At 45.4% G+C, this 23,044-nt stretch overlaps 1 protein-coding gene across 2 annotated transcripts in view; it reads right to left on the reverse strand.

The window, feature by feature from the left end:
• prrc2c (proline-rich coiled-coil 2C) overlaps positions 1-23,044 on the reverse strand; it is a 49,422-nt gene that overhangs the window by 4,713 nt on the left and 21,665 nt on the right. Inside the window, exons 6-31 of one of the 2 annotated variants that reach the window (XM_061978247.2) lie at positions 21,763-22,061; positions 21,611-21,690; positions 21,368-21,507; positions 19,576-19,663; positions 19,329-19,512; positions 18,604-19,258; positions 18,318-18,493; positions 17,976-18,237; positions 17,670-17,880; positions 15,127-17,580; positions 13,641-13,795; positions 13,404-13,558; positions 12,886-13,273; positions 12,723-12,808; positions 12,447-12,641; positions 9,373-9,630; positions 9,201-9,293; positions 8,985-9,086; positions 6,637-6,805; positions 6,336-6,557; positions 6,134-6,264; positions 2,473-2,627; positions 2,176-2,407; positions 1,987-2,097; positions 1,725-1,919; positions 1,549-1,649 (exon numbers count right to left, since the gene is read on the reverse strand). In XM_061978247.2, the coding sequence (XP_061834231.2) occupies positions 1,549-1,649; positions 1,725-1,919; positions 1,987-2,097; positions 2,176-2,407; positions 2,473-2,627; positions 6,134-6,264; positions 6,336-6,557; positions 6,637-6,805; positions 8,985-9,086; positions 9,201-9,293; positions 9,373-9,630; positions 12,447-12,641; positions 12,723-12,808; positions 12,886-13,273; positions 13,404-13,558; positions 13,641-13,795; positions 15,127-17,580; positions 17,670-17,880; positions 17,976-18,237; positions 18,318-18,493; positions 18,604-19,258; positions 19,329-19,512; positions 19,576-19,663; positions 21,368-21,507; positions 21,611-21,690; positions 21,763-22,061 (7,297 nt within the window). The remainder of the gene's footprint in view (positions 1-1,548; positions 1,650-1,724; positions 1,920-1,986; positions 2,098-2,175; positions 2,408-2,472; positions 2,628-6,133; positions 6,265-6,335; positions 6,558-6,636; positions 6,806-8,984; positions 9,087-9,200; positions 9,294-9,372; positions 9,631-12,446; positions 12,642-12,722; positions 12,809-12,885; positions 13,274-13,403; positions 13,559-13,640; positions 13,796-15,126; positions 17,581-17,669; positions 17,881-17,975; positions 18,238-18,317; positions 18,494-18,603; positions 19,259-19,328; positions 19,513-19,575; positions 19,664-21,367; positions 21,508-21,610; positions 21,691-21,762; positions 22,062-23,044) is intronic. The other variant, XM_061978248.2, reaches the window with a different exon arrangement.

Here is a 23,044-nt window from a genome sequence, read left to right on the forward strand (position 1 = left end):
GCTGTTTACGGCAGTCACTCAACCAGTCTCGTCCACACCCAAGCGCGTGCACTAGGGATGTCCCGATCCGATATTTGGATCGGATCGGCCGCCGATATTTGCCAAAAAAATGCGTATCGGCAAGGCATGGGAAAATGCAGATCCAGATCCAGTTTTAAAAAAAAACTCTGGTCCGTGTTTTCCAACGCACCTATTTAAATAATACATTCCACTTTTCTGCTACTCCCTAATTTCCGTTCCGCATTTTCAAGCACACCTTCAACACATCCACAGGTCTGTGGATTCTCACGCAGTTGCTTTTAGCTGCTGGCATTACACGACAGGCTCTTCTCACTCTTTTCTGTGTCTCCCTCTCACAGACAGCAAGCGCACCTTCTTACACACGTCACATACTGTCACGTCATACGTCACATACGTATACGTCCTCCCCGAGCAGAGAGGTAGCAGCATGGCTAACGTTAGCTGTGATGCTAGAGCAGCCGTGCGAGCAACGCTCCCTCTAAGGTGCGCGCCTCTGCAATTGTGCACTGCTCAAGCGTCCTCTGCGCACGGCAAATCTATGCCACGCACAAAATCAAATAAAAAAATAAGCGCATAACAATTTTCGACACACGGACACGACAGAGAAAACAGTTTTCGTCATCATTGTTCAAATATTGTAACGTCTGTCGAGACGCTTATCTCCGTTCGGTGCCACACCCCCACACCATCAAAATGCAGAGGCAAACATTTCCAGATCAACACCGTATGAAAAAAATAGTGATTTTTTTAGTTGTGATTTCCTTCTCTGCATGAAAGTTTAAAAGTAGCATATATTAATGCAGTATGAAGAAGAATGTTTTAATGTAGACACATAAAATCATCATACTGCTGTGATTATATGCATCAAGTGTTCATTCAAGGCTAAGGCAAAATATCCAGATATATATGGTGTATCGTGACATGGCCTTAAAATATCGCAATATTAAAAAAAGGCCATATCGCCCAGCCCTAGTTCAATGATGCCATTTCTGTTTGTCATGTATAATTTTGTCTATTTTGTGTTTATTCTTGAATAAACAGGTCAGTTTCTTGTTACCAACCATTGTGTATTATTCAAACTCACCCAATTCAGCTGGCTAGTTGTTATCAAGAGTACTAAAACCCCTTTCAACATGATTCTGACAACTAAGTAGGCTAAATAACTTTAAACTTTAATACATGCTCGGATAGGCCAGTATTGGTCAGTATCGGTATCGGATCGGAAGTGCAAAAACCTGGATCGGGACATCCCTAGCGTGCACACATACAAAATCAGTCCAAGAGAAGCAACGAAAAATTTGCAGTCAAGTTGCTATGGTAGAATATACATTCAATGACAGCTAACGCTAACTATCCAAATCACTATCATTAGCTAACAACACCAAAAGCTAAAGTGCGAGCACGTGTTACGTACATACGTAATTATGTCCTAGAAGTCGTAAGAGGGCGGGATATACTGTGTAAAATACATTGGAAAGTTAGCGCCCTCTAGGCATCTGAGTAGATGTTAATACAAGTGGTGATTACCTGTAAGGGCTAGATGTGGGCGTCGTGCTCCTGCCGCTGACTGGAGGCGTTCCGGGCTTTATGTCCATCCCACCGCCAAAGAGTTTCAGGTCCATGTCCATCTGCAACAAGTAACAATTGACTTAAAAGCTGCACTACCAGTAGGGAGACTCGGTTCTGCACCACTCAGACAGCACCTTGCTGGTGGGAGGCTGCATCATGCTGTGGTTGGGACCCATGAGACCTCGGTACGCCTGGGAAACGGAAGGCTGTCGGTTGATGTTGGGGGGCTGCCCCTGGTTAGGGTTGGGAGGCATTGCCAGGAGAGGCTGACCTCCGCCTGAACCAAAGTTGGCCAAAGAGAGTTGGGAGCCAGGCAGGGGGACCGTCACCTGGAAATATATGTTGGTTTAGATGACAACTAGACATTAAATGTGCCGCTTTTACTCCCTCCCTCACCTGTTGCATTGCAGAGGAAGGGGACTGGGTGTTGCTATAGTAACTACTCTGGCCATGTTGCTGCACCTGCCCCGAGTACATGTTTGAATGCTGATTCATCCCCTGTCGAGCCTGAACCAAACACACAAACGTCTTTACTGATCAAATATTCCTGAGCAGCATGTGGTCGGCGTGGGCCGACGAGCTTACCTGCAGCAGGTGGGTGTCAATGAGCTGGGAGCCCCCCATGCCAGAAGGCTGATTCAGCTGTGGCTCAAATAAGATGGGGATGTGCTGGGTGGACGAGGGCTGCTGGTAGGCCAGACTGGATTGAGGTTTTCCTAGCTCCGGGCCCTGCACGCCGGGATAGCTGTGCAGGGAGGGTCCTGACAGCATCATGGACGGCTGTGACAGGCTGCTCTGCATGAACGCCTGCTGAGACCTGAGGCGACGTGTAGAAGTCCTTAGCGGGTGTGTTTCATAATGCGGTGATAAAACACGAGGTACCTGTAAGGCTGCAGCGCGGAGCTGAAAAGGTCCTGTGGCTGCGAGACCGGTGGGCCGGTGCCGAGTCCGAGTTGCGCCTGGTGTGTGTGTTGGTGCTGAGGCTGGCTTTGCAGGGGAGCGTAGATCGGGATGGGAATCTGCTGCACAGCTGTTGGCTAAACAAAGACGAGCACAGCATTTAGTTCTAAAGGTACAATGGATCCTGTTTATGTCGACGCTCCTCGGACTAGCGTCAACATAACAAAAGCTAAAACTAACCACTGTGTGTACATTTATTTGTTTTTTTGGGCAGAGACTGGGAGAAAAGATTAGAAATGAAAAAGGTGAGATTTTTTTTTTTTGCTGTGGTAGGTGTGGTGAAATTTGTCCTCTGCATTTGACCCATCCCCTTGTTCACCCCCTGGGAGGTGAGGGGAGCAGCGGTGTCGCGCCCGGGAATAATTTTTGGTGATTTAACCCCCAATTCCAACCCTTGATGCTGAGTGCCAAGCAGGGAGGTAATGGGTCCCATTTTAAAAGTCTTTGGTATGACTCGGCCGGGGTTTGAACTCACAACCTACCGATCTCAGGGCGGACACTCTAACCACTAGGCCACTGAGTAGGTAGGTAACACTGTCATGCTTTAATTTTGAAGCTTACTTTTCACTGAGCAGGAAGTCACTGATTGCATGTTTTAATGCTGTGTAACTACATAGTAGTTATATTGTTGTTTTACGCTGCTTAACAATCAAGGATGGGAGCACATTTTGACAAATTAAGAGGAAACTTGAGAAAAAGAGAGGAAAATTTATATCAGAACGAAGTGCTGCCACGCAAACCCTGAAAGACAATTGAAAATAAAGACTACATGTCCTGCAATTAGGTTTATTTCTACACTATGTTTTACCTTTAGATTTATTCTCATCTACCAGTCTTTTTGACACTTACATGTCCCATGTAATGTACCAGAGAGTTTAAGTAGATCATTTAGGAACCGTATTGTCATTAAAATGTCACATTAAATTATATAACATGCATGCAAAGAACTCAGAAAACTTTTCCCCATTTGGCAACTCTATCCTGTAGCCACGCCCCCTCTGGTAATATACTTCTGGTGTTGTGATCTTTTGTTTACAATCATCTATCCATTCATTTTCTACCGCTTGTCCCTTTTGGGGTCGCGGGGGGTGCTGGAGCCTATCTGAGCTGCATTCGGGCGGAAGGCGGTGTACACCCTGGACAAGTCGCCACCTCATCGCAGGGCCAACACAGATAGACAGACATCAATCAGTCACGTCAAAAACATACATTCTTGCTGGCTACTAATGAATACTCATTTTAGCTCAGAGGCCGCATGGAGGAAAATCTGTGCACACGCAGACCGGACTATTAAAATCATGGCATTAAAACTAAAAAATAAAGACAACTTCAGATTGTTTTCGTTGTCTTACTTTGGCCAAAAATAGAACAAACACATTCTGAAAATACTACAATAAAAATGTAGAAAAAAAATACCGGCAGTGGTGAAGTTTAGATCCATGAAGGAAAGAAGAAAGTAAAAGACTGTTTATAACTGAAGAAATTTACACATGCATAAAAATTTGTTTTCTTTTGTATTATTTTTTTTTAATGAATTGAGTAATGTTTCTGACAACCTTTTTCCAAAACACAATATAGAATGTGAGTTATAATAGGATAATGCATACATTTATCAGTTGTTTTCAAAACGGTTACAAAAAAGTGGGACCCCAAAAATTTACTGTCTGACACCATTTTTATGACTTGATGGGGTCTCTGGGACCCATCCATCCATCCATTTTCTACCGCTTATTCCCTTTGGGGTCGCGGGGGGCGCTGGAGCCTATCTCAGCTGCATTCGGGCGGCATTTAGAAAATTTCTAGCGCCAACACTGATGGAGTTTTGGTGCGCGCAAAACAGCAGCAGGCGGCTGTGGCCTGTGGGCCGGTTCTAATACTAATCAAATATCATCCCGGGGGCCATAGATCATTCATTCGCCGGCCGGATTTGGCCCACGGGCCTTGACTTTGACACATAGGCTCTAGAACTGCACCTGGTTTGGAACTAACAGTTTTCGGATTGTAATCATCCAAATATGATTAGCAGCAAAGTGGACAGCCGTCAACATTGTGGCTAGAAAAGCGAAAAGAGGCAACAACAAGTAATCAAGCAAGATGGTTAGCTAACTAGCGAGCTTGTTTCAGTGCTCCTGAGATCGTCTCCCTGTCCTTCAACTCAGTGCGGTGATTAAGCAAGAAGAACAGAGTGCCAGTTGGCTGAGGCGAGCATTGAACACATTTTGTTTGGATCGTATTTCTATTGGTATTTCATGTTCAAAATGCGAAAGTGATATTTTGAAGTGAAAAATGTTTAAAAACGCAGATTTTGCACGTTCACATGCCTGAATAATACAACATGTCAATATAAATCAAACCATTTTTCATAGAAATAGATGCCTTTGGGTCTTAAGTTTGATGTTGACAAAATATATTATGTCAGGCGCTGACTTTTTTTTAGTAATAATAAACAGGTTGTCGACATAGAAGGTTCCAAGGTAAGGCTGGGCGATATGACTAAAAAATGTATCACGATATAAGTGTTTCATATCGGTCGATATCGATAATTATTGATAAAAAACAAAAAAAACTATTCTAAATAAAGACCAGAAGAAAAAAGGCTGAATTTAAATACTTTTATTTTAAATATAACCTTTAACCTTTAGAACGAGGTCAGCATTATGAAAAACATTCAAATAAATGAAAATACTGGTCGATGTGCAAATATTGACATTAAATAAATGCTTAATCTAACAAAATGTGCAAAGTATTGTAATTAAGAAATTAGTAGTGTAGAACTCAGTCTTTAAAGCCATATTGGTAACAATATATGCAAATAAATAACAGTCACATTAAGCAAGCAGCCGTGTCCACTTGTTTATGAAGTTGCCTTCACTATATTTGCCCCGCTGTCTGTGGTGATGCACACCATTTTTTCCTCAGCCAGACTCCAGGACAACAGTGCCTCCTTCAAGCCTTCTGCTATTATCTCCCCGGTGTGGTCTTCGGGGAAATACGCAGTTTCCAGGCATCGTGTTTTCAGAACCCAGTCATTGTCGATGAAATGAATTGTCAAGCTTAGGTATGGCTCGCATGAACGGCTTGACCACATGTCGGAGGTTGTCGCAAAGTGCTTTGCTAACAGTATCTCCTTTTCCACGGATTCGTATCGGACTTAAAAAATCCAAAATACTGCCAAACTGGTGACGTGACGTTTCCTTTTTTATTTACAATTTCCTCTCGTGTTGCCGCACTCATATTCCCGTTTCGTTTCACTTCTCGTCGTCAGCTAGCCGTTGTTGCTTTTTTAAATTTTTTTTCCTGTTAGCATTTCCTAGAATGCCTTGCGGTTCAGGCTCGACCGTGATAGGTCGAGAGGCCACAAAGCCCTTCCTCTGCCTACACCCCAGAATGCCGTGCGGTTCCGGCTCGGCCTTTCTTCCTATTTTTTTCTAACAGATTTCAGTGAAATTATCGAACGTTCTATCGACACCATTTTCTATTGATATCGATCACATGTCTATCGCGATATATATTGTTATCGTTTTATCGCCCAGCCCTATTCCAAAGTGCCATGAAGAGTGGTTTTGGCCATGACTTTGCCTACCTGCGAGAGGCCTGGCTGGAAGCCTTGCTGCTGCGCCAAAGAGGGAGGAGCCAAGCGAGGGTGGGGGGTGCTGAAGAGATGGCTAGTGTCCATGTAGAAGGCCGGAATCTGAGCTGCAGAACCTAGACGCACACCAAAAGCATTTCAAATAACCAAATTAATTAATTCGGCCTCCAACTGCACTTTGTTACCACGCTGGTCTCACCTGCTGCAGACTGGGAGACGTACACCTGCGGGGTCTGCTGCTGCTGAGGCAACAGTGGGGGCACACAGCCCAGCTGGGAGAATCCGCTGCTACTGCTGCCGCCGGACGAGGCCAGGCTTCCGCCCTGGAGCTGCTGGGGCTTCACCTTGCAGATGTTGGGCGGGTCAGAGGCTGTGGTGGTTTTGGTGCCGAGGGACGACGTCGTGTAAGTGCCTGAACCTGCACAACGGGAGGTCAAATCATTCTAGGTGAACACCGGTTAGTGTTGTGCGGACCATTATAAAGTGGGGTTACATACCTGATAGCGAGGTGCTGGGCGTAACGGATGCTACTGGGATCTGGGACATGGACGCCGAGGAGAAGGAGTATGAGGATGCGCAGGATGTGATGGGGGAAGAGGAAGAGGTGACCGGGGAGTTTTTCTCCAAACTCGGCGAGTTCTCCCAGGCTTTGCGAGCTGATTCCATCTGACAAAATAAGGATGTTTCTTTTAATACAAACAACAAATTCACAGTTCATGTTGGATTTTAGGAGTGGTCATAAGCCACACCTGGGCAAATTAAAGCCCGTGGGCCTTAAGCTTTTGAATCTGGCCCGCCGGACATTCCCAAATAATTTTTTTAGATCTTTAAGATGGAAAGTGTAGCTGCCATTATGATGTGCAGTGATGTTTTCAAATTACCGCAAGTCTTGAACTATACAAAGTATTTCAATGGTTGGAATCTGCACTTTTGCATAATATACTAGTTACTATGGTAATCTAATCAGTTACTATGGTAATCTAAGTCATAGCAGCTCAGACGAGGCACCAAACAGTGCGGGTGGGGAGGGTTTCCACAGAGTGTTTCCAGAGCGGCCAGCCTGAAATGCGGGTGTCAGGGACAGACGCGGAAGGATATTTTTACAACAAAGTTCTAAAGCTTAGTAATATATCAGATTGTAGGTGTTATTTTTTTTACTCTTCGCGTTCATATTTTGCTGTGTTTGTTACATTTTTGTTGCATTTCGCTTAATTGTAAAATTTGTCGATCGAGAGGGGGTGTGACGTTGATATGTTGTCAATATTCAGTGTTTTATCTTTAATAGTTGTTATTGTAAATCACACATTCTTTATACTCATGTACATTCTGGGTGTCTCATTCAGTAAAAAATAAAATAAAATTCCATTTCGTTTCTTCAGGCGGTCTGTCATAACGTTTTTAGCATTCAATCAGACATTATTGTAAGGTTTTCTACTAGTGTTCCTAACAATCAGATATACCGGTCTCCAGACACATTTTTTTCTCTAAATTTGGCCACCCAAGTCAAAAATAATTGCCCAGGCCTGTCATAGGCGGTATTTGATTGTTGTGTCTTGAGACATGTGAAGTAAAATGGAGTGCTCCAGCGGAGGTGATCATAATTCAGTCCCAACGAGTCCAAAGATCAGCACAAATCTGAGGTTGAGTTACAGCAGTGCTTCTCACTTTGCGTTTGGTGTACAAGTTCAGTGAGAACGAAACAGCGTAAAAAGGTGTGCGTTCCCAGAAAGTGATGTTTCTCTCTTATACACATGTTTTTGTGTGTTATGGCTAAGATGTTTTTTTTTTCTTCCTTGGCCTCAGTCTGGACCCCCTCTCCAGGGGCCCAGGTATAGACAGAATTTTTTTTTTCTCACCCCCCTCCCGAGCGTTTACCTGTTTCTCACCATTTTGTAAGGGGCGCCGGAAGTTAGCAGACATGTCAGCGATCCTGTTCTGTCTCCCTGTAATGATTGTCCGCTCTTGAATGGGAGTGTGCTGAAAATGTTAATTTCCCCTCGGGGATTATTAAAGTATTTCTGATTCTGATTCTGTGTGGTTAAGTTCATTGCCAAAGACAGGCTGCCATTTAATTATGATATAAAACTAGCATTTTGAAAAATGCTGCAGACATTTGTCATGTCATGTTGGCGTTTCCTCACTCGGAATCTGCCAAACTTAAGGTTTTTTTTTTTGCATATGACCTGTTAATAAATCTGCTTATACTGTCGTGCTTATATTGTTACGCAGCACTTTTGTTTACAAAGGTCCTAACTTGATCGTGAGTTAAGTAATGTACAACTCCATATCTGCCTACATGTTCAATTTTAAAGTGCAACTTTGCCAATATTTTATTTAGCCTTTTTGTTTATTGTTATGGTTGTGTATATTTGAAGGCCCCCCTGCCTCCCCTTAACATTTTATTGCTTTTGGTTGGGATTTTTATTGAAGTGCAACATTTTGCTAGCAGACAAAGTATATTTTATTATTTGTTTTATTCAACTTGATGATTTAAAAGTTACATTCCAATTACAATGTTAAAATGTATGAGAAACACAAATGTATAGCATTTGAAAGGATGTACATGCATTATTACTTATTATCACATCAGTGAGTAATTTGGTCCCAAAATAATAATGGCAATAATACCATTTACCAGCAATCATTTGTAGGTTAATATATCACCAAGAAAAATTTGTTATCGGCCCAGGTCTACATGTGCCCACTCAAGAGGGGCCTGCCCCACTATTTGAGAAGAACTGGGTTATAGCTATGATATGGCAACTTTTCCGGGGGGCGATTTTCAGCTCAACAAGACACTCAAAACAGGAGTTCACAACATTCACCAGTGTCAATGCTTGTGTACCTTTAGTGTTAGGTCAACAGTGGCTGGGGAGACTGTACTGAGAGAGGAGGTCTGCTGTAGGGTCTCTCGTCGAGGAAGAGGCAACGAGTGCGGCAGTGACACCTAAAAAGCGTGCAGGAAAAAAAAGGAGCCGTAAGCATGTTGTACTATTGTTTTGCTGTATTACATTACATTGGCAAGTGGCAAAAACATGGCAATGAAATATTGAGTACACACATTGGCGACCAGACTCTCCTCCATTTTATTGCTTCCCGTGGGAACACTGTCTGCAAGAGAGGACGAAGGCGTGGTGTAGTCTGTGACGGACTCCTGGGGACGGGAAGATGCAAAGTCTCACACGTGCGTGAAGACCACAACAAGCCTGCGTAGTAATTTATATAAACCTTACCTTGGTGTTGCTGGTGTACTCTGCGGAGGGGACAGTGATCATGCCCTCAATGTCCCCGCCCAGCTCGGTCACAGCAGTGTCACTGGCAGTAGGGCTGGATTCAGTGGCCCGGCTGACCACGACTCCAGACACCACCCCCTCAATACCTTCGCCTTCACCTCCGCGAGCGTCTTTAGCCTTGCGGTTCTTCAAGTAGCGCTCCTTACCAATGGGACCTGGCTTGTACTCCTTGGTTTCCACTGGCTCCATGTCAGGAAGCTATCAAGGATTAAAGACATTAAGATCAATATTAGTATGCTGTGGAATACGCTCAAGTTAGTCCTGCGTGTGCCGACAACTCGTTTGTTTAACAACTTAACCCCAAGCCAACAAGTTTGGTTCTTTGTTTTAGTAAAAAAATCCTTGCTTAATTTGACGTCGACATACGTGGTCATGAAATGGTAGACCAAAAAGGTATTTTCCAAAAAGGTATTTTCGAATGAACAAACAGTCAATTTATGACATGTGTGGTAGTAGTAGTTATTGCCAAGCAACGTGAGAGAAATAACTAGTCTTTCAACTGCCTTAAAGGGGAACATTATCACCAGACCTATGTAAGCGTCAATATATACTTTGATGTTACAGAAAAAAGACCATATATTTTTTTAACCGATTTCCGAACTCTAAATGGGTGAATTTTGGCGATATAAACGCCTTTCTAATATTCGCTCTCGGAGCGATGACGTCACAACGTGGCGTCACATCGGGAAGCAATCCGCCATTTTCTCAAACACCGAGTCAAATCAGCTTTCCGTTTTTTCGACTGTTTTCCGTACCTTGGAGACATCATGCCTCGTCGGTGTGTTGTCGGAGGGTGTAACAACACGAACAGGGACGGATTCAAGTTGCACCAGTGGTCCAAAGATGCGAAAGTGGCAAGAAATTGGACGTTTGTTCTGCACACTTTACCGACGAAAGCTATGCTACAACAGAGATGGCAAGAATGTGTGGATATCCTGCGACACTCAAAGCAGATGCATTTCCAACGATAAAGTCAAAGAAATCTGCCGCCAGACCCCCATTGAATCTGCCGGAGTGTGTGAGCAATTCAGGGACAAAGGTCCTTGGTAGCACGGCAAGCAATGGCGGCAGTTTGTTCCCGCAGACGAGCGAGCTAAACCCCCTATCGACCCTAGCTTCCCTGGCCTGCTGACATCAACTCCAAAACTGGACAGATCAGCATTCAGGAAAAGAGAGCGGATGAGGGTATGTCTACAGAATATATTAATTGATGAAAATTGGGCTAACTGCACTCTCAAAGTGCATGTTGTTGCCAAATGTATTTCATATGCTGTAAACCTAGTTCATAGTTGTTAGTTTCCTTTAATGCCAAACAAACACATACCAATCGTTGGTTAGAAGGCGATCGCCGAATTCGTCCTCGCTTTCTCCCGTGTCGCTGGTTGTCGTGTCGTTTTTGTCGGTTTCGCTTGCATACGGTTCAAACCGATATGGCTCAATAGCTTCAGTTTCTTCTTCAATTTCGTTTTCGCTACCTGCCTCCACACTACAACCATCCGTTTCAATACATGCGTAATCTGTTGAATCGCTTAAGCCGCTGAAATCCGAGTCTGAATCCGAGCTAATGTCGCTATAGCTTGCTGTTCTTTCCGCCATGTTTGTTTGTGTTGGCTTCCCTATGTGACGTCACAGGAAAATGGACGGGTGTTTATAACGATGGTTAAAATCAGGCACTTTGAAGCTTTTTTTAGGGATATTGCGTGATGGGTAAAATTTTAAAAAAAACTTCGAAAAATATAATAAGCCACAGGGAACTGATTTTTAATGGTTTTAACAATTCTGAAATTGTGATAATGTTCCCCTTTAAGTCCGTTAGGCCAAAGTCCCAAGTACATGTGCAAGCAATGGCTAGTTTTGGTTATGTCGACAACGACGTGAGTTAGCTAGCTAGTTCCAGGCATGTGAGGAAAAAAAACAGGAAAACTGACGAATAGCCCCGAAATACAATTTTGAAAATCAAGACTACATTTCCTGCAATTGGGTGCATTACTGTTTTCACTGCTGGACTCTGGAAAGAGGTTCGCAGCCTTTGTAGCAGAACCTCCAGGTTCTGTAACAGCTTCTTCCCTCAGGCCATAGGACTCTTGAACGCATCATAATAATCCCCTCAATTCCCCCCAAAAACGGATTAAATCGCTCGACTATCAAGACAATGTAACATACATCCGTAAACGTGGATGCATATGCAAAACTGCAATACATCTATCTGTAGTAGTACAGTAAATCTATTTATATCTGCACCTTATTGCTCTTTTATCCTGCACTACCACAAGCTAATGCAACAAAATTGTGTACTTATCTGTAATGTAAAGTTCAACTTTGAATGACAATAAAGGAAGTCTTAGTCTCTAATTTCTACACTATATTTTCACCTTTAGATTTATTCTCATCTATTAACCTCTTTTGGCTGTCTTACGTCCATAGTACCACATAATTCTTTTTTTTTTGTAGATCATTTGCTAACCTTATTATCATTGAAAATGTAATATAACATTATATAACTAACATGCAAGAACTTAAAAAACGGTACCCATTTGGCAACTATCCTGTAGCCACGCCCCCTAGGGTCATATACTTCCAGGGTTGTGACCTCTGTTTACATCAGTCACATCAAAAATATACCTTCTCACTGGCTACTAAGAAATACTTTATAATTACAGCTGGATCAGAACTAACAGTGTTCGGATTGTAACCATCCAAATGTGATTAGAAGCAAAGTAGATGGAGAATGATTAATCACAGAATGAATGGAGGCGACAACAAGTAAGCTAACTAGCTGGTTAGCAAATTAGCGAGCTTGTCTGCCCGTCCTACATCCGTGAGCGTTCAAAAAAATGTTGTTTGGATCTTATTTTTATTGATATTTCATTTAAAAAATGCTGAAGTGATATGTTGATGCGAAAATGAATGCTTAAAAATGCAGATTTCCACGTTTACGCTGACATTTCACATGCCTGTAGATCAAGGTACGTGTTCCACTGTATTGTAATAAGAATTTGCGTGAGATTGTTTACCTTCTGGGTTTTGATTGGCCCAGCACGAGGTTGTTTCTGGCGCTGTTCTTTAGGAGCAGGAAGCTTGTTATCAGTGGTGGTCTCCAACATGGCCGGTACGCCATCGCTGTCAGTGCTGCCAGCGGACGATGGCGCCCCAAACTGAATACTATCAATTGCCAGTTCAACGCTGCCCTCTGCTCCAGGTTTACCACCCTGAAGGAGAACAAAACGCTATTGTTGCCACTACTTATTGGATCATACACTAGGTTAGGAGGAGGAGGCAGGCATACACACCTCAGAGGAGACTGTGCCAGTAAAGGAGGTCAGAGGTTTGTTCCAGGCACTCACAGAAGGCGGCTGAGGAGGGCTGATTGGACCAACTGCAAGACATGTTTAAAAAAAAGGGTTTGATGACTTCCATACAGCCACTAGAGTTAACAAAAGTGACTCCACGTACGCTTCTTGACTTCAGGGAGGACGGTGGGGCCTGCTACTTTCTTCTCCCACAGCTCCGTGCCCAAGCTGCCGTGTGTCTGCGCCGCTGCGGCGGGCGAGCTCTTTGAGGTAAAGTCCACGGAGGCCGGCGAGATGGAGGGCTGTGTCGTTACTTCTAAGGTTTGGGGTGAAGGGGGAGACGGCTGGGTGGGGGCAAGGTGGGGATGCTGCGGGGCAGAAATAGCGGGCGGTTGCTGTTGGACTTGGGGGGCTGGTGCTGCTGGAGGCTGAGATTGGGAAGAGGCCTGATGTTGTTGCTGCTGCTGCGACGATTGCTTTTTAGCAAATCTTGGAGGCAGCTTTCCTCCACCACCTCTGTTCTTGTCACCAGAGCCTTTTTTACCCCAACCCTGGAAGCACAATTTCAAAAATTTAAAATGACATCAAACATGGTTAAAAAAAAAAAAGCTAAATAGGTTGGTCAAAGCAGATGATGGCATCTGAAAGACTCTTTAATGAGAATAAATCATTCTGTCCTACCTGAGTGGTTTGCTCCTCTTTTTTACGTTTCTCCTCATCTTGGAGACGTTTCTGCTGTTTCCGTGAGACCACTTCTGTGAAACCATCATCGTTGGTGCTGGACTGTGGGTCATCTGTGGTTGTGACCTCGGGGTGGTCGTCGATAATTACGACGCCTGAAAGAAAATTGGCATATGGGTTAGGTTTTTTTTGCTTTTGTTCAAAGGATGTTGGTCACAACACACCAAGTTGACTTACTGGCATAGTTGTTGAGGTCAAACTGAGAGAGAGCATTCTCTTTGGGCTTCTTAACCGCATGCTTGGCGTCGTCTTTGCGTCGTGCAGACTGATCTTTAGAAAGTCTTTGAGACCCCCCGGCGGATGGTGCCATTTCATTTTGCTGAGAGCCAGGGCTGGGAATTTTCAAAGAAAGATGAAGACGTTAATTATTAATTAATCTTCATATTGTGAGAAACTGAGCCAGTTTTAACATTAACACAAACAAAGGCGGAGCATAACCACATTAAAACATGCCAAAAATGTGTTTGCATTTGATCTCACGTCAAAACACAATCCAGATTAGTTTCAAATAGGGATGGGTACCATTCACATTTCAACCAATACGGTACCTTGGAATCGATACCGGTGCCGTACGGTACCAGTTTTCTGTACTTTTGTGTGTTTTCATGTGTTATTAAATATTAATTTCAATTTGACGTTTAACAATGAGCTGAAAACAACCGTGTTGTCCAGTTGTTAAATCTTCATTTATTTATATTTTTACTTCTGAGTCTCATTTATAGCATTTGTTATAAAGTAGACTTTGCATGCATTTGCAATTTCAAGAAATTAAATCACAGCACATACTAAAACGTTTTCAAAAGGTAAAAGGGGCTCAATGACAGGCGTAGCAGTTCTATACAGTCTGTATCACACCCCCGGCTTGTCCCAACAGCTCTGCTCGGATGAAAAAGAAACAGCTCCGACTCAATATATAGAGTCCGCGAAAATATATTTATGGAGCCATGTTCCAATGAACACCATCCCGATTTAACCCCTGTACTCGAAACAAACTTTGCTCCTCCATTTTCCTCTTTAGCTATCAGACATTGGTGTGTATCAGGCAGCAGCGGTGTTTCCTCTTTGCCACCACGGTGCTGTATTCCCCCTCTTCTTGGCCGTTGTCTTACCCTAGCGACTTGTATTTTCACATCATCGGACAAATTAGCCGGTAGGGGTTGCTCTCATTGACCGAGGGACAACCTGGAATAACAGTGGCAGCTTCGTCGCTGTTGTTTAACAGGACGTTCGCGCTTTTGTCCAAACGTCGCCATTGTGGTCAGTCCAACACAAACTTGCTGCAGTCGCACTACACGGACTAAAAGAATACACTTGAAAACACCTAAATGGCATAAGAAACGGGAGCAGCATAGACAGCCAGCTGCGGCGCAACCAGAAACGTGCACGTGCAAAAGAGGTATTGACACATGGCACCGTTTGATTTTACGTGAATCGATACCCGGTAGTACCAATGTAATTCGGTCGGTGCCTATAAAAGTACCTAATTCGGTACCCATCCCTAGTTTCAAGTGTCATCTTCAAACAACAAAGCATACATTAAGACACTTAAGTTGGAGTAAAAATACTATTTCTACTGTTCTACAGAACTTTAAAGCCAAGTAAAAAACATAAAAACCTCAAAAATAGCTGTATTAAAAATCATTTATATTGACTGAAAACTCACCCTTTACGGCCACCTTTGGCTCCTCCCCTCCTCTCCCCCTTTGCCCCGGCATAGCTGCGACCCGGTTTGGCTCCACTGTTGCCTCTGCGATTCTGCCTCTCTATGGGCCTCTGGCTGGAGAAACTCCTCTTGCCTCCGGCCACTACCTCGCGTTTTGGGGAAACCACTCCTTCAGGGGGGCTTTTGTTGGGTGTCAGAGAGCCCTGAGGTGGTGCGGGCATCGCGGTGGCGGCTTCACTGGTAGCAGCCTGCGCTCCCCGCCTCTCCTCACGCTCTCTCCTTTCATTGAAGTCACTGCTCTCGGAGGCCGTCTCCCATTCCTCATTGGCTTGATCAGAGGAATTCTGGTTGGACAAGTCAGGGGATTTGGTGCCGGCGGCAGTGGCGGTAGGGCTGCTAGCCTCAGTGAAGGGTGCTTCAAGAGGAGAGGAGTGGTTGGGCGCAGATGCTGTCGCTTCAGCAGAAACGGTCAGAGGGGTTCCGGGTGCTCGCGATAAAGTGGGTGAGACAGATACAGGTGCAGACATGGAGCATGCAGCACTAGCAGGAGAGGCAGCAGGATGTAGAGGCACAGTGTGGTTTGAAGCTGGATCTCCACTTGTTAGAACTGCAGCCTCCCGTTCTTTCAGCCGTCGGAAGCGGGGGGGCTTATCTTGCCTGGGGGGTCTAGCTGGCCTAGCACGGCGGGGTCTCTCTCTACTACTCTGAGGAGCACCGTCCACAAATTTCCTGTTGTCAGACCTCGGTGGCCGCCGCTCAGATAGCGGATGATCATATCGCGATGTGGACTCCATGTCCTCGGGTCTGAACGTCTCCATAGGCTTAGAAGGCCACTGAGAGGAGGAATCTCTGGGTCCTGGTCTTCTCAGAGGAGCCGAGCGAGGGCCTCCTCGTTCCCTAGCTACACCCCGTCTGCTATACAATCCTCCTCTTCCCCTGCGAGAAGGCTCTCCTTTCGGAAGAAACCCTGGTTTGGGTCGGTCATCATCCATTCTTGAGCCCATCTTTTCACCCATGTGAGGCGGTCCAAAGCCTGGCTTGTGCATGCCTGACCGGGCCTCGCCAGGGAGCTCACGTCTAATCGGACGGCTAGGTTTGGCGCTAGGCTCGCGATCTGAAGGTCCAGTATCACTTGCAGACTCTCTACCGCCCTCACTTTCAGAATCTGTGTCCGAGCCCCGACGCCGTCGACGTTTTGGTATAACCTCGAAGTCAGAGCTCTCGCTGCGAGTCTCGCTTTCCTCCCTGTTCCGGAAGGCCGCAGCTGCACCAGGAGGTAAATCTGAGCGGGATCGAGGTTCTCGGAGAGGGTACTCTCGGCTTCGGCCACGACCACCCCTGCTTCGGCCGCTGTATGTCCCACGGAAGCTCCGCCCTCTGGAGTAATACTCTCCTCGACCTCGACCTTTGAAGTTAGCGTCAACGGGCCACTCCCTGTCCCTGTCCCTGTCCCTGTCCCTGTCCTTGTCCATTTCTTTGTCCCTCTCGCGGTCCCGCTCCCTCTCTTCTCTTCGGTAGGTACGCAGAGCAAGATGTGACTCTTTTCTGGAGGGCAGTTTGGGCTCAGAATGTTTGTCACTGCTGGGTGGTTTGTCGGCCTTCTCCTCCTGAGAGGAAGAAGTGGGAGCCCCGGAGGAAGTTTGGGGCTCTCTGGCTTTAGGGAGAACAGCTGGCATTTCCTCAACCTCAGTAGCTTCTCTTTTACCCTCAGCTGGTGGTCTGGAGCCTTCAGAAGCAGGTGGAGCAGCTGCAGCAGCAGCCACAGAGGGAGCTTTGGAGGATTGGTCCTTTTTGGTCCTATCCCCTCTATCTCCTCTCTCATGACGCTTCTCCCTCTCTTCTCTTTGCTCTCGCTCTTCTTTCATGTCTCTTAGAACAGGCTTTTTTATCGGACCAGACCTTCGGAGGGGTCTCTCCCCGCCGGGTCCTTCTCTGCGACCGGGTCCGGATCTTCCACCCCACCGTAGCTCAGTCTTCTGCTTGCTAGGAGCGGGTAGAGGCAGCTTTTCTTGTTTGTGTAGTCCGTCGGCTGGTGGCGTGGCCCTGCTGCCAGTAAATGCGACCTGTGGGTACAGTTCGTTCTGAGGCTTATCATCGGCCCTGTCAATGGTGTCATGCAGCTCTAGTGCTTTGCTTCCCAGTGGCAGCCCATCAAACCTGGGCTCATCAAGCTTGAGGGAGTGGCAGGAACCCTGGGAGACACTTCTCTGCAGCATAGCTTTGCCGAGTGCTTCTACTTCCTCCCCACTTGGTAGTCCTGCCTCATCAGGGTCGAAGCCTGAGGTAACAGGAACTCTGTCTATAGGTCCAGGCACATCATCTGGGCCCTGTGAAAAGGCTGATATGGGCTCAGGGGGGTCCCGAAAGAAGTTACTTTTACGAGAGTCCAATGCACCGTGTTCCTGGGGATATATTGCTGGGAGACCTCTGTCCAGATCTAAAGCAGACTCCATCCTAATGACAGAGAAAAAAATACAGTGAAACAAATAAACATTGCAAAACATATGCACAATTTCCCGTTTTATTCAATTTTTTTTTTTTACCTCGGCTCTTTGATGTCATCCCGCACTTTAGGAGGAGTTACAGGGGGCAACGGCTCGGATGGCGAGTACGGGTCAGGTCCCCACACCATCCTCGAGTCAGAGGGCAGGCCATGGTCACGGATGGGTCGAGCCAAGTGGTCAAATGAATCGGAGCTGGAGCTAGAGTTGTCCCCGGGCTCTCTGCGTGCAATCTGCTTTGGCGGCATCCTCCCTGAAGAGGACCATGGAAGAGAGACTGGAAATCTAACTTTGTCTTAAACCACAAAAAGTCCTGCAACACAAGGAAGAGTCAAATAATTTTTTTACCAGGGTGAATGTTTGTTGGCATATCCATGGGAGGACGCCCTGACATCATGCGGGGGTCCATGTAGGGCTGCATCATGAGCCAGCGGGGGTCAAAGCCCATGGAGGCTAGGTGTTGGTGATGCGGGCCGATGGGTTGATACATTGAGCGATGTTGCTGCTGCTGTTGGTTTTGTGGCGTACCATCGACTCTACTACCCGATGGCGACACAGAACCCCCGCTTTGCTGCTGCTGCTGATGCCACTGCTGCTGCTTCATTTGCTCCTATGAGAACAATAACGCTGATATATTACAGTACTGTCCTCTACTAATTTGCTTCAAACCCAGATGAGTTGCTTTTTCACCTGTTGTCTGAGGAAGCGCGGCGGTAGAGATTTTTGAAACTGCTTTGAGTAGCCGGAGGTGAGGGAAGGACGCATAGCAGCGGCCGCCTCACCCTCCAGCTGTGAGGGTGCGATGGCTATATCTTCACCACCACTGGGGGTGTCCATATGAGGCAGCGACTGCTGCGGTTCATCCACTGCGTAAAAAAAATAAAAAATACAAATAGAAATGTGCAATACAGAAGGACAGGGATAAGCTAAATGCATCAAAGCTAATGCAGAATCAGTGGTTTGTTTGCAACCTCACCTCTATTCTCCTCCATGTTGAAATAGTCTCGGATAGGCACTGTTGTCCTTTCAGTTTGGTTCTCATCGACGAGTGGACAGACCTCAGACAAAGTGATCGCTTCTTCGCTCGGAAGCTCTGGAGCAGTGACCACAGGCCTATGTACAGGGGACGGGGGCCGATGAGGCAAGGGAAGCTCCTCCTCTACGCTTGGTTCGACTCGCTCTAGATTGATTCTCTCACTGTCTCGATCCGCCATCTCTTCTAAAGGAGTGGCTAGAGGAGTCTGCACTCCAGAGGGCTGTGGCTGTAAAACTGGAATTGAAGGTGCAGGACTTGATGCAGGATCAGGCACCGACGGAGCTTCCTCTTGTGGAGAGACACTTGCGACGCCCTCGTTGCAAGGGGTCTGAGGCGGGACTGCTTTGCTCTCAACTGACTGCCGATGTTTTTCATTGAGCCGTTTGAGTTTCTCAGCACAGGCAGCAAGGCGTTGTTCTTCCATCCTGCGCTCCTCTTCTTCTCGCCGCCTCCTCGCGCGTTCCACAGCTTCAGAAACCTCAGGTTTCTTGCGCTTCTGTCGCCAGGCCTCAGAGTCCTCCTCGGCGGCAGCAACTGGTGCAGCCAGTGGTTTGGTGCCACGTGGCGCTTCGCCACTCACCGTACGAGCACCACCCTAGGAGGTTTGCAGAGTGATTACCTAGCTCATCCATGAACATCAGACGATGTGTGCAACACGTTCCTACCTGGTAGTCTTGCGGGGCAGACACTTTGTTGTACTGCCCCACAATGCCAGGCGAGGGCGCTCTGGGATCTACACTGTCCGCCCGTGATGTTTTAACAGCTCCTTGCTCCTCGGAACTCTCCTTCCAGGCCTCCTGACCATCTGGCGGCTGCGGTCTCCTACGTTCCACTTTACCCATCCACTCCCTGACAATTCATACAAGTTCAGTTGAGGCAAGCTTTATCTAATGACTAAAAAAAAATACATACCAGTTTTCTCCCTTCTCTTTATTAGCGTGGTTCTCCTCATCATCACTAAAGTTCAGCTTCTCAGTGTAGTCCACCTCCATCTGAGCTCCTGAAATGTGGAAAGGTTGACCAATTTAAAAGGGGTCCTATCATGCAAAAACATATTTTCTTAGCTATTGGTACCTGCTCATGTGTATTTGGGATCTGCATAAGTCCCGAAAATTGGAAATTACTGTGTCCATATTCCATTTAGTCTTAGCAAAACAAAAACAACTACCAAACATAGCTGCGGGGCAGGGACGAAAGTGTAATTTTTTACCAAAGAACAATCATTACACGTTATGTAAACCAAAATTAATTGTTTCAAAAGTAGGGCTGTCAAGTGATTAATTAAAAAATAAATCGGATTAATCACTCTTCAACTGTGGTTCTCTAAAGAAAGACTTAATATCTTTGAATTTAAAAAGAGTTACAAAAAGAGACAACTGGAATTATATCAAACTGATTTTTGATTTTGATTGGACGTGTCATTGTGAAAATGCTTAAACAAAAATTAAAAAGTATGTTGGAGTTCGGGTGTTGGTGGAGGGAACAGTGATAAAGTAATCTAAAATAATGTGTTAAAAAGGGGGCAGATAAATATAAGAATATTCTTCTTCCATCTGCTCCTTTCTGATCATGGAAATGTATAAGAAACAAAAAAACAACGTAAGTGTCAACTGTTCGTGGCTTGTATATATGCATTTTCATGAAAGGAATAAAAAGAACTGATGATGATGATTAATCATTATTAATCACAGGTTACTTAATATTTCCGTAAGAAAATACCACAATATTTGGATACAAATGCAATTTGGTAGTCATGTCATTAAGGACTTTTTTTTTTTTTTAAATGGTTGTACTGAACTGCAAGTCATTGATTTGCTCAAAACTGGGTGACCCTAAGTTTAGTAAGAATAAAGAGCTAATTTTAAAAGTCTCCGCAATAATATAGCAAACTAGGTACAGATGTATAGTATATGAATAGATAATAAAATAAAGACAACTTTACATAGTGCACCATTTAAATCTGCATTTACTCTTCCTTAGTTTAACCAGTTGTTTAAAAATAAACGTAAGCCATTTTTCCTTTTGTTGCTGCAGTTGAACAAACCCTGTGAGGAATCTTCATTCAATTTGGGGCAATGCGATACATATTAGTCAGTTGATGCGTTAAGGTGGACAGCCCTATTAAAAATAGAAAAAAATTATGATAGAATAGAATAGTACTTTATTGATCCCTGGGGGAAATTCAGCACCACAGTTCGCTCACAATAAACAATAAACACTTATGACACTTATGATATGACACCCTTTAAGAATTGTAAAGCCCCCTGATTTCCCAGAATGCCCAAGATGGTGACATTGCAGTGGTCTAATAGAGGAATGAAATGAATAATAATGATACAACCCTTTTTCTCTAGAGACTCAAATCACTTTACATAGTGAAACCCATTATCTACATCTTTAATCCACAGTGTGGGTGGTACTGGGAGCAGGCGGGTGAAGTGTCTTGCCCAAGGACACAACGGCTGTGACTGCGACTAAGCGGGAATCGAACCTGGAACCCTCAAGTTGCTGGCACGGCCGCTTTACCAACCAAGACACGCCGCCCCAATAGAGCCTTCCTACTATTTTGTCATTCATCCATCAATGTTTTCTCACCACACAAAAGCATCTCCTGGGAATTCTCAGGAAATTGGGAATGTTTGTGCCTTTAGTGTCCAAGCAGGAGCTATTTAACACAATTTAGCAGTAACACACCAGTACTGACCTGCCCAGCCCTCATCAGTATCCGTGTCCAAGTTGTCCAGCTCTTTGAGTTCTGTCGCGCTAATAATTGAAGGTCGATCTGGATCCTGGAGCCATGCCCGAGGAGGTGGCTGCTGAGGCCGTACTAAGCGAGGAGGACCCCTGGGAGGAAAACAAAATAGATCAACAAACGTTGCAACATCTAGGGTCATAGTAATTCTCTTCAATCTCTCTCCAAGTTGTTTTGATCTGAAAATCCTCTCACTTTGCTCCATCTTGTGCCACGGGGAATCGGAGGGTTCCTTGCTTTTGGCTGTACGCCATTTGAGGGTAGGCATGAAACATCTGAAAAGAAAATCCAAAGATAAGACGCAACAAAGACAACAAATTGTGAGGTTATCCTCGTAAGAGGCTTACATAGGATGGCATCATGCTTCTGAACGTGGGGTCAAAATTGGGGGGCACCCCAGCAGGCGGTTGCTGTCCCCCGTTAAGCTTTGGCTGAGAAGGCCCCGAGGGCGGCATCTTCTCCTTGCCGTCCCTCTTCTCCCTCTGGCTGTCAGTGGTCAGGTTTCGGCCAGCCTCGTCAGCTTCCTCGGGCGGGGAGGAAGTATCGGGGCCAGCGCTTCCCTCCTCTGGCGGCCTGCTGTCCATCTCAGAGGGGCTGGATGCCGCGTTCAAATTCCTCCCTCCACCTTCCCGCCAACTGCCAACATCTGTCAGATGGGAAAGACACATTTTTTGTTTGGGTTGGATCTACTGGTGGGAGTCCTGTGGGCTTCTTATAGCAGAGAAACAATGCATGTAAACATGAAAGTGGATGAAATTAAAGGGGAACATTATCACCAGACCTATGTAAGCGTCAATATATACCTTGATGTTGCAGAAAAAAGACCATATATTTTTTTAACTGATTTCCGAAATCTAAATGGGTGAATTTTGGCGAATTAAACGCCTTTCTAATATTCGCTCTCGGAGCGATGACGTCACAACGTGGCGTCACATCGGGAAGCAATCCGCCATTTTCTCAAACACCGAGTCAAATCAGCTCTGTTATTTTCCGTTTTTTCGACTGTTTTCCGTACCTTGGAGACATCATGCCTCGTCGGTGTGTTGTCGGAGGGTGTAACAACACGAACAGGGACGGATTCAAGTTGCACCAGTGGCCCAAAGATGCGAAAGTGGCAAGAAATTGGACGTTTGTTCCGCACACTTTACCGACGAAAGCTATGCTACGACAGAGATGGCAAGAATGTGTGGATATCCTGCGACACTCAAAGCAGATGCATTTCCAATGATAAAGTCAAAGAAACTGCCGCCAGACCCCCATTGAATCTGCCGGAGTGTGTGAGCAATTCAGGGACAAAGGACCTCGGTAGCACGGCAAGCAATGGCGGCGGCAGTTTGTTCCCGCAGACGAGCGAGCTAAACCCCCTATCGACCCTAGCTTCCCTGGCCTGCTGACATCAACTCCAAAACTGGACAGATCAGCTTTCAGGAAAAGAGCGCGGATGAGGGTATGTCTACAGAATATATTAATTGATGAAAATTGGGCTGTCTGCACTCTCAAAGTGCATGTTGTTGCCAAATGTATTTCATATGCTGTAAACATAGTTCATAGTTGTTAGTTTCCTTTAATGCCAAACAAACACATACCAATCGTTGGTTAGAAGGCGATCGTCGAATTCGTCCTCGCTTT

The sequence above is a fragment of the Nerophis lumbriciformis genome, linkage group LG18 (genome assembly GCF_033978685.3).
Source record: "Nerophis lumbriciformis linkage group LG18, RoL_Nlum_v2.1, whole genome shotgun sequence".
Lineage (NCBI taxonomy): Eukaryota > Metazoa > Chordata > Actinopteri > Syngnathiformes > Syngnathidae > Nerophis > Nerophis lumbriciformis.